This window comes from Tenrec ecaudatus, chromosome 1, assembly GCF_050624435.1.
Source record: "Tenrec ecaudatus isolate mTenEca1 chromosome 1, mTenEca1.hap1, whole genome shotgun sequence".
In the NCBI taxonomy this organism is placed as follows: domain Eukaryota; kingdom Metazoa; phylum Chordata; class Mammalia; order Afrosoricida; family Tenrecidae; genus Tenrec; species Tenrec ecaudatus.
In genome coordinates, this window is record NC_134530.1 from 136,862,991 (window position 1) to 136,887,447 (window position 24,457).

General features: G+C 36.2%; 1 protein-coding gene across 2 annotated transcripts in view; it reads right to left on the bottom strand.

The window, feature by feature from the left end:
• COL11A1 (collagen type XI alpha 1 chain) overlaps positions 1-24,457 on the bottom strand; it is a 251,063-nt gene that overhangs the window by 162,311 nt on the left and 64,295 nt on the right. For both annotated transcript variants that reach the window (XM_075558829.1, XM_075558828.1), the window contains exon 5: positions 5,136-5,264. In XM_075558829.1, the coding sequence (XP_075414944.1) occupies positions 5,136-5,264 (129 nt within the window). The remainder of the gene's footprint in view (positions 1-5,135; positions 5,265-24,457) is intronic.

Sequence of the window (24,457 nt, forward strand, 5' to 3'; positions counted from 1 at the left end):
TATTATCAAAGTAGGGATTCTCTTAGCTTTTACTTGGAGTACATGTTAAGAGAATGGTAATACAGTCATTCTGTAGCAGTTTATGTATTACACGGAATTATTATACTTTCTTAGGCAGAGTATAATAACATATAAACAATAAAGCAAATTTTCTAAAAGCCGAACAGTGGCCTATTTCTAAAAGCACAAAAGGAATTACAAGAAACTAAAATTTTGAATATTAACTATTGGCAATTATTGCTTGGACAAAGTTGCTGACTATCTTTGTTAATTTTGACTCATAAAAATTACTATGCACTACCGCTCTATAAGAATTTCAACATTAATTGGAATGGTTGCATATAATTTTCTTTAACCCACACATTTTAAAGGAAAAATATGGAACGTAATTTTCCAGAGTAATTTTCCAGAACTTTTGCCTCTATGGTGAGAGGGCAAAGGGAAGATGAAGGAGGGGAAATACAAAACCTCAAGTGAATCTGATCTATCAGACAGGCTGCCATCGATGGGGCAAAAAAAGCTCATTCAAACATCTCAGATGTCTCTGATCAACTATACAGACTCACCAGCACAGCACATCCCTAAACCCATCCCATGGGAACATTGTGTACTCTAGCCCTTTAAAAAATAGCAGCACCAGAAATAAATTTTTCTAGACTGATCTGGAAATCATTTTCAAATATAAGCATGACTTTAGTGTTCCTTATGATTGTTGAAACTCAAGTTGGAAGAAATGAGATGAAAAAAGATTTGTTACTAAAATTGACTGTGGTAATGATTTACAACTCTTCTTGACATGATTAACTATTGAATTGCATGATATGTGAATGGCCAAAAGAAAAAAAGAAAAAGAATTGTAACTGTATCCCTATAATAATAGTTTAATGATCAATAATATATATCTGATTAAATAGTTTTATGGGGGTTTTCCTATTTGATAAAAATGAAAAATGCCTAAATATTATAGCTTAGACATTTTTGCTTGGGTATGTCTGTGCAAGAAATTATTCCATTATTAAAAACATCATGAAGTAAAAAAAATTTTTTTTAATGTAACCACATATTAAATAGATATTAGTAGAGATTCACTAAGCTCTACTGAGTCATTTTTCTAAAGTAATGTTCACCAATTTTGAAGTAAGAAATATTGGATTTCCATAATTATTGGCTGCTATTTTTAAGTACAATAAACAAACTTACTAATTTTATACTTAAATTATTTAAAATTTTGCCAAAATTTTAGAACCACATGTATCTCTAATAAGAGTATTAATATATATGGAATAGTCTAATAAGTACTCTAATAAGCACTCTGATAAGAGTACTTAATATATACTTAATAATATACTGAGAACAAAACATATATAAACAAAACATTTAACTTTTTGTTGGAGAGTAAAACCAAACCGTTAGAATTTTAATATTGAGTAATATTTTATTAAAATTTTATTGTATAGCCTGGAATAGGATTACATTTTGAAGATGTTGCTGTTGAATTTTTATCTGCCTACACTCCTCATGTCTCACTCTGTAATATATGATGATATTGCAATGCTTTGACAAGCATGCAAATAACTGAATTTTAAAAAATGGATTTGAAGTAGGTTGGAAATGTTATTCAGAGGAAAATAACCAGAAATCAGTTACTGTCTGGAAAAATCACACTCAAATTAAGTGCCACATTTAAGAGTCAAATTCAAAAAATAAAATTTAAATACATTAATGTTTTATTAGAAAATTAATAAAGTACAATATGCATGCATGCTAGTTTATATTGTACTTTATGTTTTATATTTACAGGTAGCACTGCATTTCTAGATTCTATAAGCAAAGCACTTAGAGACCCATTATTAAAATCCATGCTTATCCTACAAGTAAATATAGTATATTTATCAATCAAAATTAATTAGAACTACTGGCTAATTCAATTAATCAGTGATATATACAAACAAATTTCAGGGATATATCAGTTTATATGCACAGACCCATGAGTATAAGTAAAAAGTATTGGTATAGGATCATAGAAACTTTTATTAAATAAAATAAGAAAATATGATGCTACAGTTTCTCTGCATATCCTTTATTTAGAGCTACACTCTTCTTTTGAATAATTCTTCAATGCAATTTCTGGACTTTGTATCATCAATTTAGATTTTAATATTCTTATTACATCTTGCTAATAATCCACCTTAATTGTCCTCTGCCAAGAAATTTGATCAAGATTACCCATTTTGTATACTAAAAATATTCACCACATTTTCATGAGCTGACCTATCTGCCTTGAATTTCATTGCTCTAGCGGATTCCTTTGAAGCCTTTGTTTTGATAGGCTCTTGCTTTCTGGATTGTATTAGTAAATCCAAAACCTGTTTCTGGTTATAACTCACTTCATAAAATTGTGAGTTTTGACTTGCTTACAGAACTGATGGAACACATTGTTTAGTGTCCTTGGGTTGTGTGGGTACCATAATAATACTAAGACAAGCCTGTGAAGGAAGTTCAAAGAGTTCATGGAAAAATGGAATTCAAGGATAATGAAATTTTCCATGAGATGTTTGAACCCCCTTCCGATTAGTTAGAGAATTTTCCTGCAGTCATCCACTGAGCCCAGAGACCTGTTTAAGTGTCTTTTATTTGGAACAAACCCTAGCATGCATGTCCTGGAACCGTAGTAGCATTACTTTTCAGCTGCCTCTCGTGTGCATGTGTGTGCGTGTGTGTGTGTGTGTGTGTGCATGTGTGTGCTGGGGAATGAGGAGGCCTACAAAAATTTTGTTATTTTTCATCTAATTTTTTGAATACCCCGTAAACACACACACACAGACACACACTAGAATGTAGCTATCTCATTACTGAAATAGGATTGTTATCTGAAGTTAGGGGGAAAATTGAGACCTTGTTATTCTTTTCAAAAAAATGGTGCTGTGGCACAATCCACATAGACACGAGTGAGAAATTATTATATTATATCATTATCATTATTATTATTTTACTGAATTACCTAAGCAGAGTTTAATGTAGTGCCTATTATCATAGTACATTGTTTTCCCCATTCAATGCTTCTAGTAAAAGCAAGTTTGGCCTATCTATAACATACTTTCTATATTGAGCTAGAACTACAATAAAAAGGCAAGTCATTTCTAACTGAATTTAAAATTAGAAGATGGGTTATTCTCCTTTAACATAATTCAGTGTGTCTCTAAAATATAGAAATAAAACTTTTCAAAAAGACATGAAGAATGTATACTTTAATTTTTTTAAAGTTCAGAAGCATATTGATTACTGGACAGATGAATTTTATCTTTATAAAAATATATAAATTTATCTATATGCGCAACAAAATGACATACATTTTAACATTAAGATACTACATAGCCTCTCAAGTAGAGAAGCATTATTGATTAGCATTCTACCTATCTTCTTGGAACTCATGAAAAGCCTTTTAAAATTAATGAAAGATTTGAGATGTATGAAAGAAGTAAACCCAAATATTTGGGTAACTTCCCTTCCCTCCCTCTTATTTCCCTTCCTTTTGGCTTCATGATACTTAGCCCTGTTTTAAAATGCGATAATATTCTTCATGGAAATGATCAGTGCAACAGAATTTCACATTGTATCTGAAAAATGATATTAGAAATGTCTTCAATAATAGAATACAAATTGAATTCATATGCAAAAATAATAACAAAAAGTTTTACGATCTTATCTCAATCTAACTAGAAAAGTCAAAGGGTGAAACTTCATAGCCTATTGTAAAAAGAAGAAAATTGTTATCTGCTTTCAAACAGAAAAAAAATAAAACATTTTCTTCCAGTCAATTTTGACTCAAAGTGGCCCTGCTGCAAAGAGTAGAACTGCCCCACATGGCTTCACAAGCTGTACATCTTTGCAGATCTATCCGCCACATCTGCCACAGGCCGGACCTATTTCCCACAGATCTGCTGGTGCGTTCAACCACCCACCTTTCAGTTTGCAGACAGCTCTAATACTTGTAAGCTTTGATGCCTAAACATTTTAATGCACTCCACCTTGAGAATAAAAATCTAAAAGCACAGCTTTTTTTCTGAACAAAGCCTAAATCTCTTCCAGCCCTACTTCATTTTAATTTCAATTAAAATCCAACTTCAAAGGCATTCATATAAAGCTTATAAGCTACTGTATTTCTGTTATTATTATTTTTAATAATTAAGTCTGACAAAGTTGTTCATACTATGTTAACATAGACATATGCATTTTTCTTTGAAGGAGAATAGAATCAAATTTCATTATGGTGAAATTTGAACACTTGAACTTCAAATGCAGTGAAATATAATTAATCAAAGTATAACCAATTTAGCTGGTGCAATCAGTACACATGACTTTTCATTTCATCTCGCTTTTAGCACAATTGGTACAAGAAAATAAGAATATATGTTAATATAGCGTAACCCTAAGGAAAGTAGAAAAAAAGTAACTCCAAATGTTTGACACAACCTGAGAACTTTAAAATGGCCCGAACGTTTTTTTTAATCTCCATGAGTTGTCAAAAAGACTGGAGAAATGCAGTGTATTGTAAGACATGTAGCTTTAGCTTGAGCAAGTTTCAATAATTGAAAACCTCACAGCGCAAATATAGCTTTAGTGAATTCTATATATATATAATATATATAGTGAAATATATATATATATATATATATATACATATTTTACTATTTGACTCCACTCCACCCAAAATAGTTGCCCTGCTGGCACACTGCTTCCGTGTTCAAGTGCTAACTGAAAGGTCAGAAGTGCACACCTACCAGTCACCCTGCAAAAGAAAGATGTGGCAGCCTGCTTTCATAATGATTACAGCCTAGGAAGAAGTCCTCCAGGCAGGTACTCTGCCCTACAGGGCTGTTGTGGTTAGTAAACATTTGATGACAATCAGTTTATACACAGTTTATTAGTGAGTTACTGCCATGTTTAAAATCTATTTTAATGGGGGCAAGGGACCACAAGATCCCTTAAATAATTTCTTTTTGAAATATTAGGATGCTATGAGGTTAAATGTACAGTTTAATTACAAGTGAGTAAGTAGGTACATATATTTTCTTAGGGCCAGGCTAGTTCACAGCACTGCAAACAGAAAGCCTCTCCTGACATTGTGCTCCCACCTCATCTATCTGTGGTTCCTGAGCCTGTGCAGCCTGGGGCGAGGAAGAGTCGCAGTCTGGACTGTAATGCTCACAGTAATCATATGCGGCCTTGGCGTCACCTGTGATCAGCAATTGCTGGATGTCCCCCTGCAAAAAAACAAACATGGATGTAGTCAGCATTCCCAACTCATATCTTCATGGAGCAAGCTTTACCCCAAACCATGTGTAGTTTATTTTAAATACCTAAAGATAAATATGTTATATATATAAATATAAGAATAGTCTCAAAAGATTAAGGAAAACACATACATATTTTAAAAACTACCTGATAATCTGTTATTCCCTTATCATCTGTGGTTCATGAAATCTATACTTTACGTGCATAATGGATAAAACTTGATTCTTTTCACTAATAGTTTATGGTATCTTATATAATGTAAATAAAATATAAGAAATGAAAAGAGAAAATATGACTTTTGAAGTGTAAATAGATAATGAAAGTTATGTTATTCTAATATTAAATAAATAGACACAAATTGACCTCAGTCATTATGGTTAGCCTATTCATGTTAAAATCTCAAAATAAAATATATAAATTGACTGTATTTTACCAGTGGAAAAAAAATCAGGAAAATATATATAAAGTAAGGTTTGTGAATTTTTATTAAGAAAACATGACCCAACTAATCATAGACCAAAATGCACTTATTTAGAAATTCTTATTATTTTAACACAAAGATTAAAATATAAATATTTAATATAGAATTATCTTATGTGTTTTCCTTCCAACAGTATTTAGAAGTTGCGTAAACAAAGGAGGCCATCATGCTTGGTAAAGTTCAGGGCCATTGAGGGAAAGCAGCAGTGGCTTTAGCAATGAGCTAAAACATAAGAACCAGTATGTGGATGGCACAGGACTGGGCAGTGTTTCATTCTGTTAAATGTAGGCTCTCCATGAGTCAGACCTGACTGGATAGCACCTACTGCAGCAACATGCCTTCAATGCCCCTTTATTCATGAGAATTGTCTATGAGTTCCGTGTGGTCTTTACCAGGAATCTTGGAATCTACATAAAAATAGAGAATGCTGTCTGGGTAACAGACTGCAGTGTATCTGTGAATCACTTGGAGTTCATTCTATTTGGGGTGTTTTATCTAATTTACAAATTTAGGTGCATCATCAAATTGGAAAACTTTTAGGCCACTGTTTCGTGGAATATTCTTCCAGGCTGACAGTGAACTGGGTAGTTTCTCATATGTCCCTAAACCTCTGTCAAGTTTTCCTCATTAGCATCTCCTTATTTCATTCAGACCAGAGTCTCCATTTGTTTTCCTTTCCTCATTTATGTTGTTACTGAAGTTCCCTACTTGGTGAGAAAGCCTGCTTTCCTATACTCCTTGAGTCATTCTTGCCTTGAGTTTTCTGAACATACTCACAATTACTGATTTCAAGGGGCTATTAAATGTATTATCAGGATTTAAAAAGGGCAGCTCCTAACATGCCCCACACATCTTCTCTTTACCTGTCTCATACTTTTTTGTTTGTTATTGACTATTCTAACTCTTGCTGGTTATTCTAACTAGGATGATACGGCAACTCTGTAACTCAGGTTTGTTCCCTAGTGTTTGTTCACCCTTCTAATTTTTTTGTTGCTGCTGGTCTTGTTTAGTGACTTTCTGAAGTAACTCTTTAAGTGTGTATACTTTATTGACTTTATCTGTTAAGATCTGTGCTTAGGTAATATTATGGTCAACAAATGGTTGGACAAGATTTCCAAATGCTTTGTACTGAAGAGCTACGTGTGTGTTAGAGCATGACTTCAACACCTCAACTGTTTACAATTATGCATTCGTCTTGCTTTTTTGCTGTGCCGCATCCAGAAGTTAACCTTATTCGAGAGATTAGAACCTTATTGGGCCTCTCCTGAATATAAACAGAGGGCATCTGCAGTCCTAGGAAGATGTTAGTTTTTCAGAGTTTTCAATGAATATCTCATTTCCAAGTTGTTAAAATATTATGGTTTTATAATCTTTGTTTACCTCTCCCAGCCCTACGTTGCTCCATATTCTCATGTTTAAATTAATATCACCAACTAAATGCAAAGACCTTAATCTAGAATAATTATCACCAGATCCATGTCGCAGACATTAAGTATAACAACCTCCAGCCATTGTTTTAACCCAGTGTGCTGAATTCAAGCTTCTCTACTGCGCACCCAGATTTGCTGCACTTCTCCGATTCTATCCGGCCTCCGTGCAGCCACTGTGCCGCCCGTTCAAAGCTGGCGGAAAACACAGAGGCAACGTGGTGTTGTGTCCGGGAAACACCAAAGGAAAACAGATACCTGCTCTTAGTTACAGATAAATACGATAGTCAGAAAATATTATTAATCAAGTCATTGCTTTTAAGGGTCATAATATCGATACTATTTTCAAACTGAAAATACATCTCATTAGGCCATACACGCAATTTCTTATACAAATTATTGTTCTGTGTTTTCTTTCAATTAACAGAAATATCTACTATTCATCTATGCCTACAAATTAATATAAGCTCTAACAATGTAGTGGCAGTACTTCTAATACCATCTAATCCAGTAGTTCTCAACCTTCCTAATGTTATGACCGTTTACTACAGTTCCTCATGTTGTGGTGACCCCCCCAACCATAAAATTATTTTCACTGCTAATTCATAACTGTAATTTTGCTACTGTTATGAATCGGGCAACTCCTGTGAAAGGGTCATTCAACTCCCCAAAGGGGTCACAACCCACAGAATGAGAACCGCTGATAATCAATTTATAATACTAAGTAGCTACATATGAATTGTTAGAAGTGATCAATCTTGAGGGAGCATGGAGAGGGAGGGGAATAATGAGGAGCTGATACCAACGGCTCAAGTAGACAGCAGATGTTTTGCGAATGCTGAGAGCAATAAATGTACAAATGTGCATAAAAAAAAGAAATGATCAATCTCAAATAGAAAAGGGATGTTTGGCTAAAAATACTCATTTCTACAGTTTTAAAAATAAAGTTTTAATTTGGAAAAGTGTTCAATTTACAACCCTGATGATTTTTCCCAAAATCTCCACTAACTTTATGGAATCATGCAAGTCATTTCACTTAATTCGTCATTTTTAAAATGAACGCAATGAGGGATAATTCCTAAGGGCCTTTCTATGACTAAAAATTCTGGAATTAAATGCTAAATCTTATGAAACCTATAATGACCCCAGTAAAGGTGTTGCTAAAATGCCAGAGAAGTTTTCTATCATATGCAAATGGCATTTTCAAAAGCACACTTTGAGACAACATAAAGAAGTTCTTTAAGGACTCGCTGTTGTGTTTAACAGACTTGGCAGCATTGAATGAATTCCTGCTAAGATTTCCACTCTAAATCTTCACTTCAGGTGTTTAATATGAAACTATAAAATATATACTGGCAAGAAACAGACAATTTTAAGGAAAAGCCCTATGTACTATTTTCCCAGAAGCATGTTACAGTGTTTTACATCAATCACATAACATAGGTTGTGAGACGACAGTCTGTAGATAAGCAAAGCAGGGTGACAGGTCAAATGAATTGTAAATACTAAAGTTCAGCTGCATCACGTGAATCTCCATCGTTGGAAAAGGCGGATGTTTCCAAGTGAAGCTGGCATTTGCAGCGCACAGTGCAGGAAAAGGCATCCCCCTCCTCATCTCGACACCAGGAGTCCTGGTGCTGGAATAGCCTATGCCTTGAGCTTCTAATGCCAAGATCATAAATTCAATGGTTAGCCTTAGTTCCAGTCTGAGATGTAAAGAATACCATCTACCTTTCCAGATTGAATATCCCACCCCAAGCTCTGATTAGTTGCCCTGTTCTACGTCATCTAATCAAATTATTTGATCTATGCATGAAACTGTGCTTGCCACAAGAAAGGCAGGAATTATTCATGTAAAACCAAAGGATGGGATCAATGCTCAACTATCAGTTTAAAACAACAGTTTAAAAATGATGTTGAAGTGGTTTCTGCTTTCTCCTTTTGGTGGGGAGGTTGAAGGAGAACCACCCTTGGTACCAATGCAAGGTTGAAGGAGAGGTAAGACATGGCTCTACCTTCCAATCTTCTTCACCAATTCTGACACCAACCATCCATCTCATGCCACTGACTCTCTGTTAGGTTCATCAATACATACAGAACTCCCAGGTAAGTCTTACAACCATGGCGCTTATTCAACAAGCTAACGAGGTATATTTCAGCATCAGAAATGCATAGGATACAGTTCTTTGAAGAGAAAACCTTCTTCTCAGTTATACCCAAAGGGAATCTCCCTAGGTTCCTTTCAGCCCCATGATTCCTGGCCCGTGTCTGGCTCAGGCAAATGTGACGAAGATATTTTAGCTCTCAGTCCTGTGGTCCACTGGCCTCAGCCTTGGTTTGGCAAGAGTAGTTTTAACAAGTAGGTACTCACTCTGCCAGTAATCCTCAGCCTGAAGGCAGTTAGTTCTAATTCTGTGAGTCAGCAAATTTAGTTTCCCCCAATAAGCGCTGGGAGACAACCCAAACTTTCAGAAGGTCACCATCCCAGAAGCAGTCGACTTTCTCACACTGTGGGCTGGCACGTGTACCACTCCCTGCTACTGCTTCTCTGCCTCTTCCCTGCGGCCTCTCCCCATCTCTGGTGCCTCAGCTCAGTCTCCTGGATCCAGAAAGAGCATTTCAGGAATATTGTGATCCAAAGGTCCAAAGGATGTGATCACCTCCTGGTCTTCTTGGTAGTCAGGTGATCCCACTTCTGCTTCTGAAACTCACTCATTTAAACCTAACAGAATGACAAAATGCCCAATCCCCTCTAGGAGGCAACACACAATATGGGTCTATGTACCTTATTTAGATTATTACCAAGCTATCCAATTCTCTCGGTGGGTCACAAACACCTCACGTTTCCATGGACTTTCCTAGGGATTTCATAGGAATGTGAAAAGACTAAGGTTAACTAGCTGTATCAAGTAATCTAGTACATCAGAAAAGTTTTCTCGTGAGTGTCCACCTAGCAACATGAAACAATACGGCCTTGTCGCCTTTCAATTCCATTCTGAATATTGGGAGATCTAAACTTCTGAATTTTTTAATTTGAATGTTTCTTACAGCCTAAGAAAGGAATTAGCAAACTTTTGAAAGAAAATGGAAGAGCTGAGCCAGCACTTCACACCATTTTAAAAATTATTCAAGAACCATAGGCACATTTTTGCAAACAAATAAAATCGCTTTGATTGAATAATATCCTTGTAGTTTTTAAAGTTCACTTCCCCGCGGCAGAGCGCTCATGGGCTGCAGTTCGCAGAGCAAATTCAAAGAGTACGGGTCTCTTGTGGAAAAGAAGACTTCCACTTCTACTGACCGGCTAGCTTCTTTCTCTGTGGTTCATGCTGCTGATTGGCCCACTTATAAGGATTTTCTTTACTTTTTGTTGAAGTGTAATCCTAGCGGCAGTCAGGAAGGCCTGTGACGTACTGCGATGGGCAAAGCTGCTGTAAAAGATCTCTTTACAATGTTAAAAGGCAAAGACGTCACTTTGAGGCTATGGTGCTTGGCCCCAAACACGGTATTCTGAACCACCTCATCTGCATGTGAAAGCTAGACAATGAATAAGGAGACCTGAACAAGAATCACTGATATCTTTTAATGATGGTGTTGGCAAAGGATAGTCGGTGTACAGTGGACTGCCAGAGACTGAGCCAGTCTGTGTTGGCTGGAGTAAAGCCTGAGTGGTCCCGAGATGTAAGGAATCCCGTACCGTGTCTCAGGAACTCTGAGGATGTTACCAAGAAGCATTAGCCCTTGGAGAAGAGCAATGTGATTGGGAAAGTAGAAGGTCAGCAAAAAGAGGGCTTTCTTCAATGAAATGGATTGACACTGCAAATAAAAAATCTCAAAGGTTGTGAATATTGTAAAAAAAAAAATAGCAGTCTGAAGTCCTTGGATGGGGTAACAAATGCCACAACAGCCAAAGTCAAATCCTATGTGGCAAAGATCAGACAGACTTCCACCCCCAAAGCTTCTGACCAAGTCTAGCACCAACAATTTTTCTCAAGACCCTGACTTTAAATTGCGTCCATCTCTCTACCTCTCAAAGTGTGTCATGGAAGCCAAACTCAATTAGGATGACAATAAATAAATAAATGTTCCCTTTAATCGGTTAGCCCTTAATTCGTTCACTATAACATCCGCAGCCACTTGTCCGTCAGTTTGTCATATGTGGTGGCTTGTGTGTTGCTGAGATGCTGGAAGCTAAGTTACTGGTATTTCAAATGCCAGCAGGATCACTTGCCCAAAGAGAACGGGTGTCAGCAGAGCTTCCACACTAAGAACAGAAGATGAAGAAGGACTCAGCTCCCCACTTCGGAGGAAGAAGCAACTGATACTGTAGGCGGAGCTTGGAGGCATTTTCAAATGCTGAAAACCTAAACAAAGGATGCAGGATATTGACCCAGATATTGCCTAAGAATGGGCCCCTTGGGTCTAAGCGCACTGCAACTGTAACTGAAAAGGAGCTAATTTCTGAGAGATGAGATGACCATGGTGACATGAGGAGGGTAAAGCTAGTGGGAGAACAGCTTTAGGGATCATTATTTGCTGACAGGGCATGACTCAAGTGAAGAGAAGCAACTTTAATAATGTTATAATAATGAGAACTTGGAGTGTTCAAAGGAGGAACTTAAGAAAGCGGGAAGTAGTTAAAAATTAAATGGAAGGCATGAATATCAATATCTTAGGCATCAGTGACCTGAAATGGAATGGTAGAGTAGTACATTTACAATCAGAAAATTACAAGATTTACTAATTACCAAAATCAAGAGGGATGGCTTGACCTTCATTATTAGAAAGGATCATGATGAATCCATCATAAAGTACATTGCTGTTTGTGAAAGAATTATGTCTATCAGCCTTCAATCAATAAAATGATTAGTCAAATTGATGAACAACCACAAAAACTAATGATGAAGAAATGGGGAAAAATCTTAGCATTTGAAATTGACCAAATATGCAATCAATGTGCATTGGTAGTTATTGGTGATTGGAAAGCAAACATTGGAAACACAGTGGAAGGAAAACCAGTTGGAGAATATGAATTTGGTGAGGAGAACAAGCTGGCGATCACAGGCTGGAGTATTGCAGGCCAGTGACTCGCTCATACTAAAGGCCCATTTTCAACATCTCAGAAGGCAGCTATGCGAATAGACTTCCCCAGAAGAAATATAAAGAAATCAAATTCACTACTTCTGTGGGAAAACACAATGGAGAAGCTCAATGTCAGCAGATAACACCAGACCAGGGTTGACTGCGGTACAGAGCCTCAATTGCTTATATGTAAGTTCAGGATAAAGCTGAAGAAAAATTTAAAAAGTCCAGGAGAGCCAAAATATGACCTTGATTCTATTCCACCCAAATATCAAGAATATTTCAAAACAAAGATATGCTACTGAACACTAGTGATGTAAGATCCAAGGAGCTATGGGAAGACATCAAGACTAGGATTCATAAAGAAAGAAGAAGATCACTAAAAGGAAATTTTGGAAAAGAAAGAACGAAAGAAAAGATCAAAGAAAAGATCAAGGATGTCAGAAGAGACTCTGAAACGTTCTCTTAATTGTACTGTTGCTAAAGCAAATACAAAAGAGTATGAAGAAAAGAAGCTGAATAGAAAATTTCAAACAGCAATTCAAAAAGCCAGAGCCAAATATTATAACAAAATGTACAAACACCTTAAATTAGAAAGCAAAAACGGAAGAACATACTCAGCATATCTGACACTGAAAGAGCACAAGAAAAACTTCAAGCTTCAAGTTGAAGTATTCAAAAATTCTATGGGCAAATTATTGAATGAGACAGGAATATCAAAGGAAGATGGAAAGAATAAGCAGTCACTGAACCTAAAAGAACGAGTCAACATTCTACCATTCCAGGAGTTAACATATGAGCAAGAACCACTGGTACTGAGGAACCTGCATTGAATGAGCATGAGCCAAAAACAAGGCTCCAGGAATTGATGGAATACCAATAAAAATGTTCCAGCAAGCTGGAAAAGTACTGGAGACACTCTTCTATGCCAGAAAATTTGGGAGATGGCTACTTGGCGAGCTGACTGGAAGAGATCCATATATGTGCCCATTCCAAAGAAATATGAGGCAACAGCATGTGCAAACTTTAGAACGAGATCTTTGAGAGGACACACGAGTAAAGTTGTGAGCTTGAGAACAGATTGATCTTGGCTCAGTGCAGACAATACCAGAAAGATGGTTGCTAGTGTTTCGTTGACCACGGAAAGGTATAGGACTATGGATTGTACTAAGTGGTGGATAACCTAGAGAAGAATGGGAATTCCAGGACACTTCAGTGTTCATGCAGAACTCTTACATAGATCAAGAAGCAGCTGTGGTAACAGAATAAGGGAATACTGCATTGTTTAAATCAGGAAAGTGTGCATAAGAATTACATCCTCTCACCATACTTGTTCAATCTGTATGTTGAGCAAACCTCAGAGATGCTAGATTATATGACAAAGAATGTGGCAACAGGATTTTAGGAAGGCTTATTAACTACCTTCCATATGCAAATGACACAACCTTGTTCACTGAAAATGATGAGGACTTGAAGCACTTGCTAAGCAGATGATCAAGATTGTAATCTTTGGTATGGATTAAAACTCAATATAAGAAAGAACAAAATCCTCAAACTGGACCAATAGGTAACACGATGATAAAAGGAGAAAGGTTGAAGTTGTCAAGGATTGGGGCTTGCTTGCATCCACAGCAAATGCTCATGGAAGTAACAGTCAGGAGATCAACTGACGTATTGCATTAGGGAAATCGAGAGTACTGAAAAACAAGCATGTCACTGTGAGGACTAAGATGTGCCTGACCCAAGTCCTGGTATTCTCCATTGCTTCATACGCATTTGACAGTTGGATGTCGAATAAGGAAGGCCATAGAATTGGTGCATTTAAGTTGGGGTGCTGGTGAAGCATACTGAGAGTACCATGGGCTCCTAAAAGGGCAAACCGATCTGGACTGGAAGAAGGAAGGCCAGACTACCCCTCTGAGGCAAGGATGACAAAACTTCCTCTAACATACATTGGACATGTGGCCAGGAGATACCAGTCCCTGGAGAAGGACATCGTGTTTGGTAAAGTGGAAGGGTAGCAAAAAAGAGGAAAGGCGTCCATTAGATGGACTGACAAAGTGGCTGCATCAATGGGCTTAGGCATGGGAACTCTTGTGAAGATGGCGCAGGACATGAACTGCTTTGTTCTGTTGTGCACAGGGTCACTGAGGTAGGAGCAAAATGGCACTAAACAAACAACAACAATATCAACCTCACACCAGTTTTTTCATTGCTAACCAAGGACAAAATTATTTTTTACCTTGTCTGGACTGAGTTAACATGATTTGTTTTACTTAAGATTCTCAGGTTTCTATTGTGACAAGACTAAAAAATGGTAACAAAAAGTTGTTTTGGCCTTTAACAGAAATATGTATATAGCCATTAGGTAGTATTAAGTATATACTTTGGAAATATTAACTGAATTAATTTTCAAATATATAAAATGCAGTATAATTAGAAGTTATAATGAAAATACACACACAACTCAGTTAACAACATAGTTAGATTCTAAAACCTAAGTTATTATGTAAAAATCAGCTTTCTATAGAAATGGAGGATGACCTTATCAAACCATAAAATGGAAGATAATTACATCATTATATCACTGCCAAATTCCATCAAACATCATTACATAGCTCAGTCAAGATCACATGTAATATCAACAATCAGGTGCTCTTACTCTTACCTCTCACATTGACATCCATTATTTCCATGTTTGTCTTGTTATATGAAAATACAATGCCTAGTTGGTTTTTTTTGCTATTGTGATAAATGCAAAATTTCCATAATGAGATAGTAGATAAGTGAGGAATATATATATACCATATGACAATGCATTTAAATGAATTTAAAAGGGACCAAATTTAAGTAATTTACAGAAGGCTTTAAAAAGTTTTTCAGATTAAATTATCTGGAGTTGATACTGATTAATTAAACTTTATGTTGCTATTTAGATGTATTTTCATGATACGAGTAAAAATAATTAAGCAATTCTCTCTGGTGGCCTAATGGGCTACACTTTAACTGAAGTGCTAACCACAAAGCCAGCAGTAGCTCTGATTAGGTCCCTATCAAATAAGTTATGTTTAATTCTTCAATGAGCAATAAACTATAAAATACAAGTTAATAAAATAACTGTGAGTGTGTATTTTATATAGACATACATACATCGCAATGCTACATATGTACATTAAAATGATTTTGAGCCTGCATTTTAAATTTTATAAAAATTTAAATTACAAATCTGAACCTACTAATAAATGATTCTCAAATTGCAAAAAATTCTTTATTTAATACAAGACTTGCTCCAGTTTCTTTAAATAATTAACATTTAAAGTATGTGCTACCACAAGGTGCACCCTCTTTAAAAAGTATCTGATATATTTTACAATCACCTATTGTGCAAACTAGTATAATTTAAAATCACATTTGGGATTTTAAAAAGTGTTTTCTCTAAACCAAATGGAAATCATTTGGAAGCCTTATGTTTAAAAAGTAAATTGAAAATATATTATTTTCATGAAAGGAAATATCACTTATCCTCCACCATTTTTAACTTGTACTTTAACACTCAGACTTAAAAGACAAGTACTTTTAACAAATCTAACTACCAACTTCAAAAGATGACCTTTACATGTAGGTGTAATTTCCACTGCAGGTCACACAAGGCTTAAGAGTAGAATTTGACATTTGCTTTGCATTTCATGGTCTTTGTCTTGGCAGTGAATTTAAGGCCTATTTTTAATGTATGTATCCTTTGGACTATGAAAAAGAAATTTTATATTATTTTCATCATACGTACAGATTTTTACAATGACTTCATCAAGCTGAGTAGGTAAACTAGAGCTTTGAGGTCCATTTACACATACCGATTTGTTGTTGTTGTTGTTATTGAAATGCTGTTAAATCAAGTGTGACTCAGAGAGAGTCTATGTACAAGAGAACTAATCCTGAGCCATTTCACAATTGTTTTTATATTTGAGGCCATTCTTGCTGCCACTGTGTCAAATTATTTTGTCAAGTGCCTTCCTTTTTTCTTTTATCTGCTTCTTTTTTTGTTTTTGTTTTTGCTGACCTCTACATGATAAAGCAGAGACTGGTCTCTCCTGCTAACATGTCCAAGATATCTTGTGATTCTTGCCCCTAAGGAGCTCTCTTGTTTTACTTCTTTCAAGACAGATGGGTTCATGCTTTTAGCAGTCCGTGATATTTTCAATATTTTTCACTAGCACCACAATGCAAGTGCGTCGATTCTTCAGCTTTCCTTTTTCAATGTTCAACTTTCCCAAACATATGAGACAGCTGAAAATTCCATGGATTGGATCAGGCACACCTTAGTCCTGAAAGTAACATCCTTGCTTTCCAACACTTTAAAGTGGTCTTGTGCAGCAGATTTACCCAATAAACATGTTAGCTAATCTCTTGGCAGATGCCTTCTTGAACACTGATGGTGGATCCATCCTGACGGCTACAATCTGCTCTCCAATTATCATGGTTTGCCGAACTGTCCAGTTGTAAGGATTTAGGATTTCTTTATATTGAGTTGTAACCCATACTGAAGACGCGATCCTGGATCTTCATCAGCAAGTGCTTCAAGTCCTTTTCCCTTTCAGCCAGCAAGGCTGTATCTATATGTTGAAGGTAGTTAATGTGACTTCATCCAATACTGATGCTACCTTCTTCTTGATATAAGCCAGTTTCTCTGACTACATAGACCAACATATATTTTGGTGTGTGACACATCAGACATGTTTGGGGATATATTTGACCTGCTGATTCAAAAAGTGCTATCAGTTTTCCCATATCAGCTCTAGTTTTTGTCACACATAATATATATCACATACCACTCTTTACTTTCCCTGCCCATAAAAAGGTAGGATGTTTGAATGTAATGTTAACTAGCCTGAGATTTAGGAAGCCCACACTGGCTTTATCTATAGTAGATTGTGTTAAACTCAATATAGTAGTTTAGGTCAAGTTGTATTTCACATGGTGTACTATGATTCAAAAATATATTTGAACAGTGAAAATTACCTGGACTTGGAGTTTTCCCCAAGTATCATTTTACCTTGACTAGAAATGGAACCACAGTTCAATTTGCTGTGTTATATATTTGGCTACAAACCACAAGATCAGATGGGTGAGTCTACCAGCCGCATTGCAAAAGACAGATGAGACTTTCTGTTCTCATAAAGACTTAGAAAATTTCCTCACTGTCCTCTCAGGCTGATATGAATTATAATCAACAGATTGGTTGTGAGTTTGATATAATAAATAGAAATTGAAATGATCTGACACTCAAAATAAGTCTGTCCGAATTCAAATTCTTATATTAAAATTATATGTTCCAGTCTTGTTATAAGGTAGCACAACTTCTCCATCTGTACACAGAAATACTTAAAGAAAAGTTAGAAGTTTGCTTATTAAAAAGCTTGGAGTTAATCTCACCTTTGAAGTATTTGTCATGAATTAGCCACTAACTTCTATAAATTAAAATGTGTTTTGAGATATTTGCTGCACAATTTGAAGACAGCCTTAGATCTTCCAGATGTTCATAATTACCATGAAGTCTTGCATTTTGAACACATTTCAAGTGCCCTCACACCTTCCAGATGCATGCCTTTTCAATTTTCTTCTTGTATTTTCCACTATTTTCAAGCTCTTTTGCAATATCCAAGTTTTGTTGTTATTAGGTACCATCGAGTCAGGTCTGACCCGTACTGACCCTGTGCACAACAGAACTGAACACTCACGATCCTGCTCCGTTTGTCCGCATGCCATAGGGACATTTGCCCCATTTCCCAATTGTCCCTAGGCTTGAATCCTTGGCTGCAGCCAATGTGTCAATCCATCCCTTTGAGCACCTTCCTCTTTTTCACTGCCCCTAATCTTTGTCCGGCACGGTGTCCTCCTCCAGGGACTGGGGTCTCTTGACACATCTGAATTATGGAAGAGAAAGCCTTGACATCCTTGCTTCTAGGGAGCACTCTGGCAGGATTATTTCCAATACAGAAGGGTTTGTCCTTTTAGCAGCTCATGGTACTTTCAATGTTCTTCCCCCGCACCACAATTCAAATGCCTCAGTTTTTCTTCAGTCTGCTTTATTCAACATCCATCTTTCATATGCATATGAGCCAATTGGAAATACCATAATATGGATCGGGTGTGCCTTCAAAGTAACATCGTTGCTTTTTAATACTCTAAAGAGGCCTTATGCAGCAGAATTACCCAATGCAATACGTCTTTCGATATCTTGACTGCTGCTTCTATGCGCATTGATGATTGTGGATCCAAGCAAGACAAAATCCCTGTTAACTTTTCTCTATTTATTCTCAATTTTGTATTTATGATTATGTTACCTATTGGTCCCATTGTAGCTGCTCAGAGCCTCATGCATGGCTTAAAAGCTTTGTCATATCCAACATATAGTCTCTGTACATGTTGCACAGTATCCCATACCAAAAAAGAACAACCCACACATCACGTTCATTCTCACTCAATAACTTACGGGAGAGGGAAGAACTGTCCCTGTGGGTTTCCAAACCTTTAAACCATTTTAAAGACTATGGATTAACTGGTATGTTCAAACCACTGATTTTAGGATTGGCAGGTCAAGGCAAAACCTACAAGCCACCCTGGATCCATATGAAGCTTCTTCACGAAATCCCCTAATACATTTCCCTAAATATTTATAATCTTCTTTGCTATATCTTATAGTTTGTTTCCTGAGTTTTTCTCATATTTAAAACTAGATGATATATTAGTTAATTAATACAACTTGCAGATGAAATTGTAGAATACCTACCTAGGAAACTAGAGCTGATGCTGTCGAACCAACAAAATTTTCTGCATCAGTGCCCCAATAACCTCAGGAAATGACCTGGAAGCCAAGATACCAAAAAATGTTTTGGTTGTAGACCTGTTATTCTCTCAGCATACAGATGGAATAAGTAAAGTGAGACGGTTCAGCTGGGACACACCCCTTTCCGGATTTTGGACCATGCAGTAGCCCATTGTTCTGATGCAAAACTGCCTCTTCATCTATGTTTGGTTACACATAAGTACTATTAAATATTCTGGAATTCCCACTTTTCTCCAAGCTTTGCATACTTTGTCAGGTTGCACACAGGAGAATGCCTTTGCTCAGTTAAAAAATGCAAGTAAACATATTTCTCTTATTCTTCACTTTGAGCTAAGACCCATCTCAGATCAGTATACGTATCCTTATTCCTTAGCCTCTTCTGAATTCATCACCAACGTCTGGCAGCTCCCTGTCCATGCACTGCATGTGTTATCAATGGTCTTGTTCTGTGATTTGGGCATTCTTTTGAGTCAGCTTTCTTCTTAATGGGGACATATATGAATCTCTTCCCATCATCAGGCCAAGCTACTGTCTTCCAAATGTCTTGGCATACACAAATGAGTGGCTCAGTGCTTCACAAGCTGTTGAAACATTTCAACTGGTATTTCATCAATTCCCGGAAACTTGTTTTGGACTGATGCTTTCAGTGCAGCTTGAACTTCTTCCTTCAGAAACCCTGGTTTCTGAACATACACTACCTTGTGAAACCATTGAATGTGTCCTTTTTTTTAATACCAAAACTGTGTATTCTTTCCATCTTCTTTTGATGTTTCTTGCATCATTCAATATTTTGGTCGTGGAATCTTTCAATATCGCAAATTTATATTTAGGCTTGATTTTTGAGTTCTTTCCATTTCAGAGATGCTGAACTTGTGCTTCCTTTATGGTATTCTAACTCTATGTCTTTGCATATTTTGTAATAATATTTTACCCTGTCTCCTGGAGCTGCCCTGTGAAATTTTCTCCTTAGCTTTTTGACTTGATCATTTATTCCTTGTTTAAGCTACTCTACAATTAAGAGCTAGTTTAAGAATCTCTTCTGACATCCACTTCAATTTTTTTCATTCCTGTCTTTTTAGTGACCTTTGCTTTCTTCATAAATGATGCGCTTGATGTCATCCCACAGCAGCACATCCACTCTTCTGTCATTCATGTTCAATGAGTCAAATACATTCTTGAGATGTTAAGAAATTTCGAAATTCTGCTGTGCTGCCTATTTGTAAGACTAGAGAAAGCTGTCTTTCAGCCGACGATAATATATAATTGGTACAGACATTGGTATACATTTATTATTTTGTTTTTAATTGCCATTAAGCCAATTTTATCTCATGGTACCTCTATGTGCAACAGAGCATAAGTAATCCAGTGAAGTTTTCTTAACTATAATCTTACAAGTAGATAGCACTATTTTTTCCTGTCATGGTATCACTTCATTTATTCCAGCTCTACCCAAAATGTTTCTGTCCCAGAAGTAATAGTGTTAAAAATATACCTTATTTTTATTCTAATAAACTTCTCTAGTATATAACAATGAATGTTTATGATCTTAAATCTGAGCATTAATTTATACAAGCTCAAAATATTTTAAAGTATGCATGTACATTCTAAAGAGCATACAATTTTTAATTATAAAAGTTTTTGAGTCCTAGTGTTCTAATTTTGAAAATTGAATGTTTTTATTGTCAACATGAAAAAAAATTAAGTATTGAATTAATGATATGTCCGTTGAAAACTGAAAGAAGGGAGTGATATTCAATGTTGAAAGCTTAGGATTAAATATTTAGATGGGAGCCTTTGGAAAGAATTTTGTTGAAGGCAAAGTAAACTGGTTGAACAACATTCTTCATTTCAGGTGGCAACTATGTCTTATTACTATAGAATAAAACACTTTTTTGTAAACAAAATATGTTTTTATTTTAATATACTGGAATAAGTAATATTTTGATTAAAAGACATAAATACATGGTAAGATGAAAATTGTAATTTTCCCTAAATACAACTTTAGCAAAGCCTTATGCAAACTTCACGAAAAGGGAAAAGATGAATAGATAACATCAGACTCAGGACCCTCGGTATCATGGAATTATAGCCAGGAAAGCAAGATTACTCATACATAACTGCATGTTTCATTAGAAACATGTATATACTTATTATTGCATGCCAATTATGAAAAATAAAGCTGTTTGGAAGGGATAAGGAGATAACTTGTATTTGAGAAAATGAGAAGAATTATCCAGGAGTCTAAACTATATGAAAATTCTAAGGAAAGCCCAATTTTATTTCTAAAACTGGGAATACTGTATTCTCTTTTGGCTTCCAGAATCCTATTATCCACACTTCTCTTTCCTACTCTGTGAACAAAAAATGTCAACCCCACAACCTATATCACCAGACTCCTTGCAGACCAGGATAGATATGGTAGAACATGTATCAATTCAGCTGGGCAGGATTCTCAGTGGTTTGGCCCAATAATTCCCTATCATGTGACCTAACAACATATAATCAAGGATTGAGATAGCAATCAATCTTCTGATGCAATTAAAAATAAGCGTCCACAGGGATATGCCTTATTTCCATATAAGTAGACATTGTAGGAAAGTTTGCCTGCCTTATAGATTTGGATCTTGCATCTGGCACATTGACCTACAAGTTCTCTGGTCTTAGGCCAACTGCCCACTATATTGCCTACTGATCCTAGGTGCAATCAATGTGCTGCCATCTGACCTGTCTGTCTTGGATTGGCCTCTAAAACTACCAGGCTGACCTGCTGAGCTTTGATTCATCTGCCTCTGCATCCAAAAGCCTATGGTCTTTTTGCTTCATCTTCCAGCTTCCTGGTTCATCAACCCTTGCAGCTAAGTGAGTCAGCAGAATCCTCCATTGTAACATCTGACCCATGGCTTTGAGCCAGTTTAGACTTACCATTTCTAAAATTGTGAGACACATTCTTGGGGAGAATATATATATATATATGTATATATATATATATATTTGCTTCTCCAGAAAATACAGCCTAACAAGTACGCAATGGAAATTACCAATCAGAATTCAGAAACTGGCAAGAGAAACAGATTGTAGTAGTTTTCTATATAAGCTTCCCTGGCATGCCACAGGGTTCGGGATGTGGCGAGGTTCCCTAACACCTATTGCCACTGTTGAAAACCTTTCCTACAGATGTCCCACTATCATGGTATTCACTTTCACTATTTCCATCCCTATTCCTTTCCGCCAAAAGGAAAATAAAGGTAGCAGCCAGGTTCCATGACTTCCTTGTTGATTCCCTGTACCCATCTCACCACTCAGAAACCATCTGATTAGAGTTCTGTTTCTTTCCAGAACTGTGATTGAACTCATGAGAATTAATGTGAGAAAAATGGAGAAAGACTTATATGTGAAGGCCCTGAAATAGAACTTAGCATCATCTTTTTATATGCATTAACTGTAAGTAAGCATTCTAATGATGGGTAAAATTCAGTGTTTCATATCTTTTACTAACCAAGTTAATTTATTGTGTTTGATTAAATTCAATGGCACATACACATCACAAGGCAGGGACGTAATATATTTTGTTCACTTAAGTATCCACAGCTCCTAAAATAGGCCGGCACACAACTCATAGGAACCCCATGTAACGGAGAACTATCCCATATGGTTTTGTAGACTGTAATTTTTATTAAGCAAATCACTGCAATCAAGTCTAATTCCAAGTCACAGCAACACTACAGGCCAAAGTAGAACTCTCCCACAGGGATTCCACATTGGAACTGTGCTGGTATCAAGACAGTGATGGGCTGCTAACAAAAGAGGAGAAAGATGTGTCTGTTGGCTGTAAAGATCTATAGAGCTTTGGAACTTTATGGGGCAGTTCTACTATGTCTAATTAGGTAGGTGTAAGCTCTAATATCCTCAGTGGCAGTGAGATTGGGGTTTTTTGTTTTGTTCATTAATCCTTACAGAGTGAGCTGCCATGTTTCTTCCACGGAGCGGTGGAAGAGTGGAATCATCAGGGCTTTGGTTAGCAACTCAGCTTTAAACTCCACCAGGGTTCTTTGCTCACAGTTATAAAGCCATTGGAACATTTCTAAATTGAGAGTAGTATTATCTTGCACTACTTCACATATATACTTGCACATATGTTTATATATACAACATTATTATTCTAAAATATACATGAATATGTTTTATGCGATATATAATATTTCAGAAAAATTAAAGGGAAACAGACTGTCAGACTTCCAGACAACAAGTATGTCAACATTATGCCATTCAATAAATGTTATTGGAGAATTTATTTATAATTGCTCCCCTCCAAATTTTTGAATTCAATTTCAGAAATCTGAAAGGCATTAATCTATAAATCAACTCTGCCAGGAAACAGCATAATCGACCAAAAGCAATGAAGCGAAGAGGTTTTCAGCATGTGGCATGCGCAAGTTAAAACTCAGCAAAATGTTCTGCTATTTCCATAAGATATCCTCTGAGCTCTAAACTTCTGTTCCAATTTGTTATTAGAGCTTTATTGAAAAGTACAGTGAGTTTTTGATTGCATATCCAGGACCACTGTTGACATTTTATCTTAAACATTGCATAAATGTCTCAAGCTGTAACTGCCATTGTCAGAAAAGTAATTCAAAATGTTATGTTTCCTGTCTTCCCAGAATTCAGAAGAATTTTCCAAGCCATTCATTATCATTACAGTTGTTCTAACATTCCATACAGTTAAGGATTCTTCTCAACTATTTTGCATGGTAAAGAATACTTCCAAAATGCTTAGAAGTTTAGGGTAATTTAAAAATGCATCAGCGAAGGGACCTGAAACGTAATTCAATGGAAGGAATGAGACTAACCACACAATCAGAGACGGAACTCCTGCCCACACTTCCCTTATACTGTGTGGAATCCCCCAAGGCATCTTCAGAAGCCAGTTGAAGAACAGCATAAATGGTCCCATGTTATTTGCATACACTGTGAATTCTGCAAATACTTTCCAAGTGGTACAGAAAATCCTGACAATATATAAAACCCTCCAAAGATATATAAAACACTCCACGTCTATTGGACTGCTCTACACATCAGACAAGATCAAAGAAGAAACTATTTTAAAAAGCCAAGCACAAATTGAAATACCTAGGGATATACTTGACTAAAAAAATGAAAGATTTGTATGAGGGAAATAATAAAACACTACTAAAAGAAATCAAGAGTGACCTCAACAAATGGAAGAATATCCTATTGCTTGTGGATTGTTAGACTCAATATAGTAAAGATGTCAGTTCTGCCCAACACATTATATAAGTTCAATGCTATCCTGATATGAATACCACCATC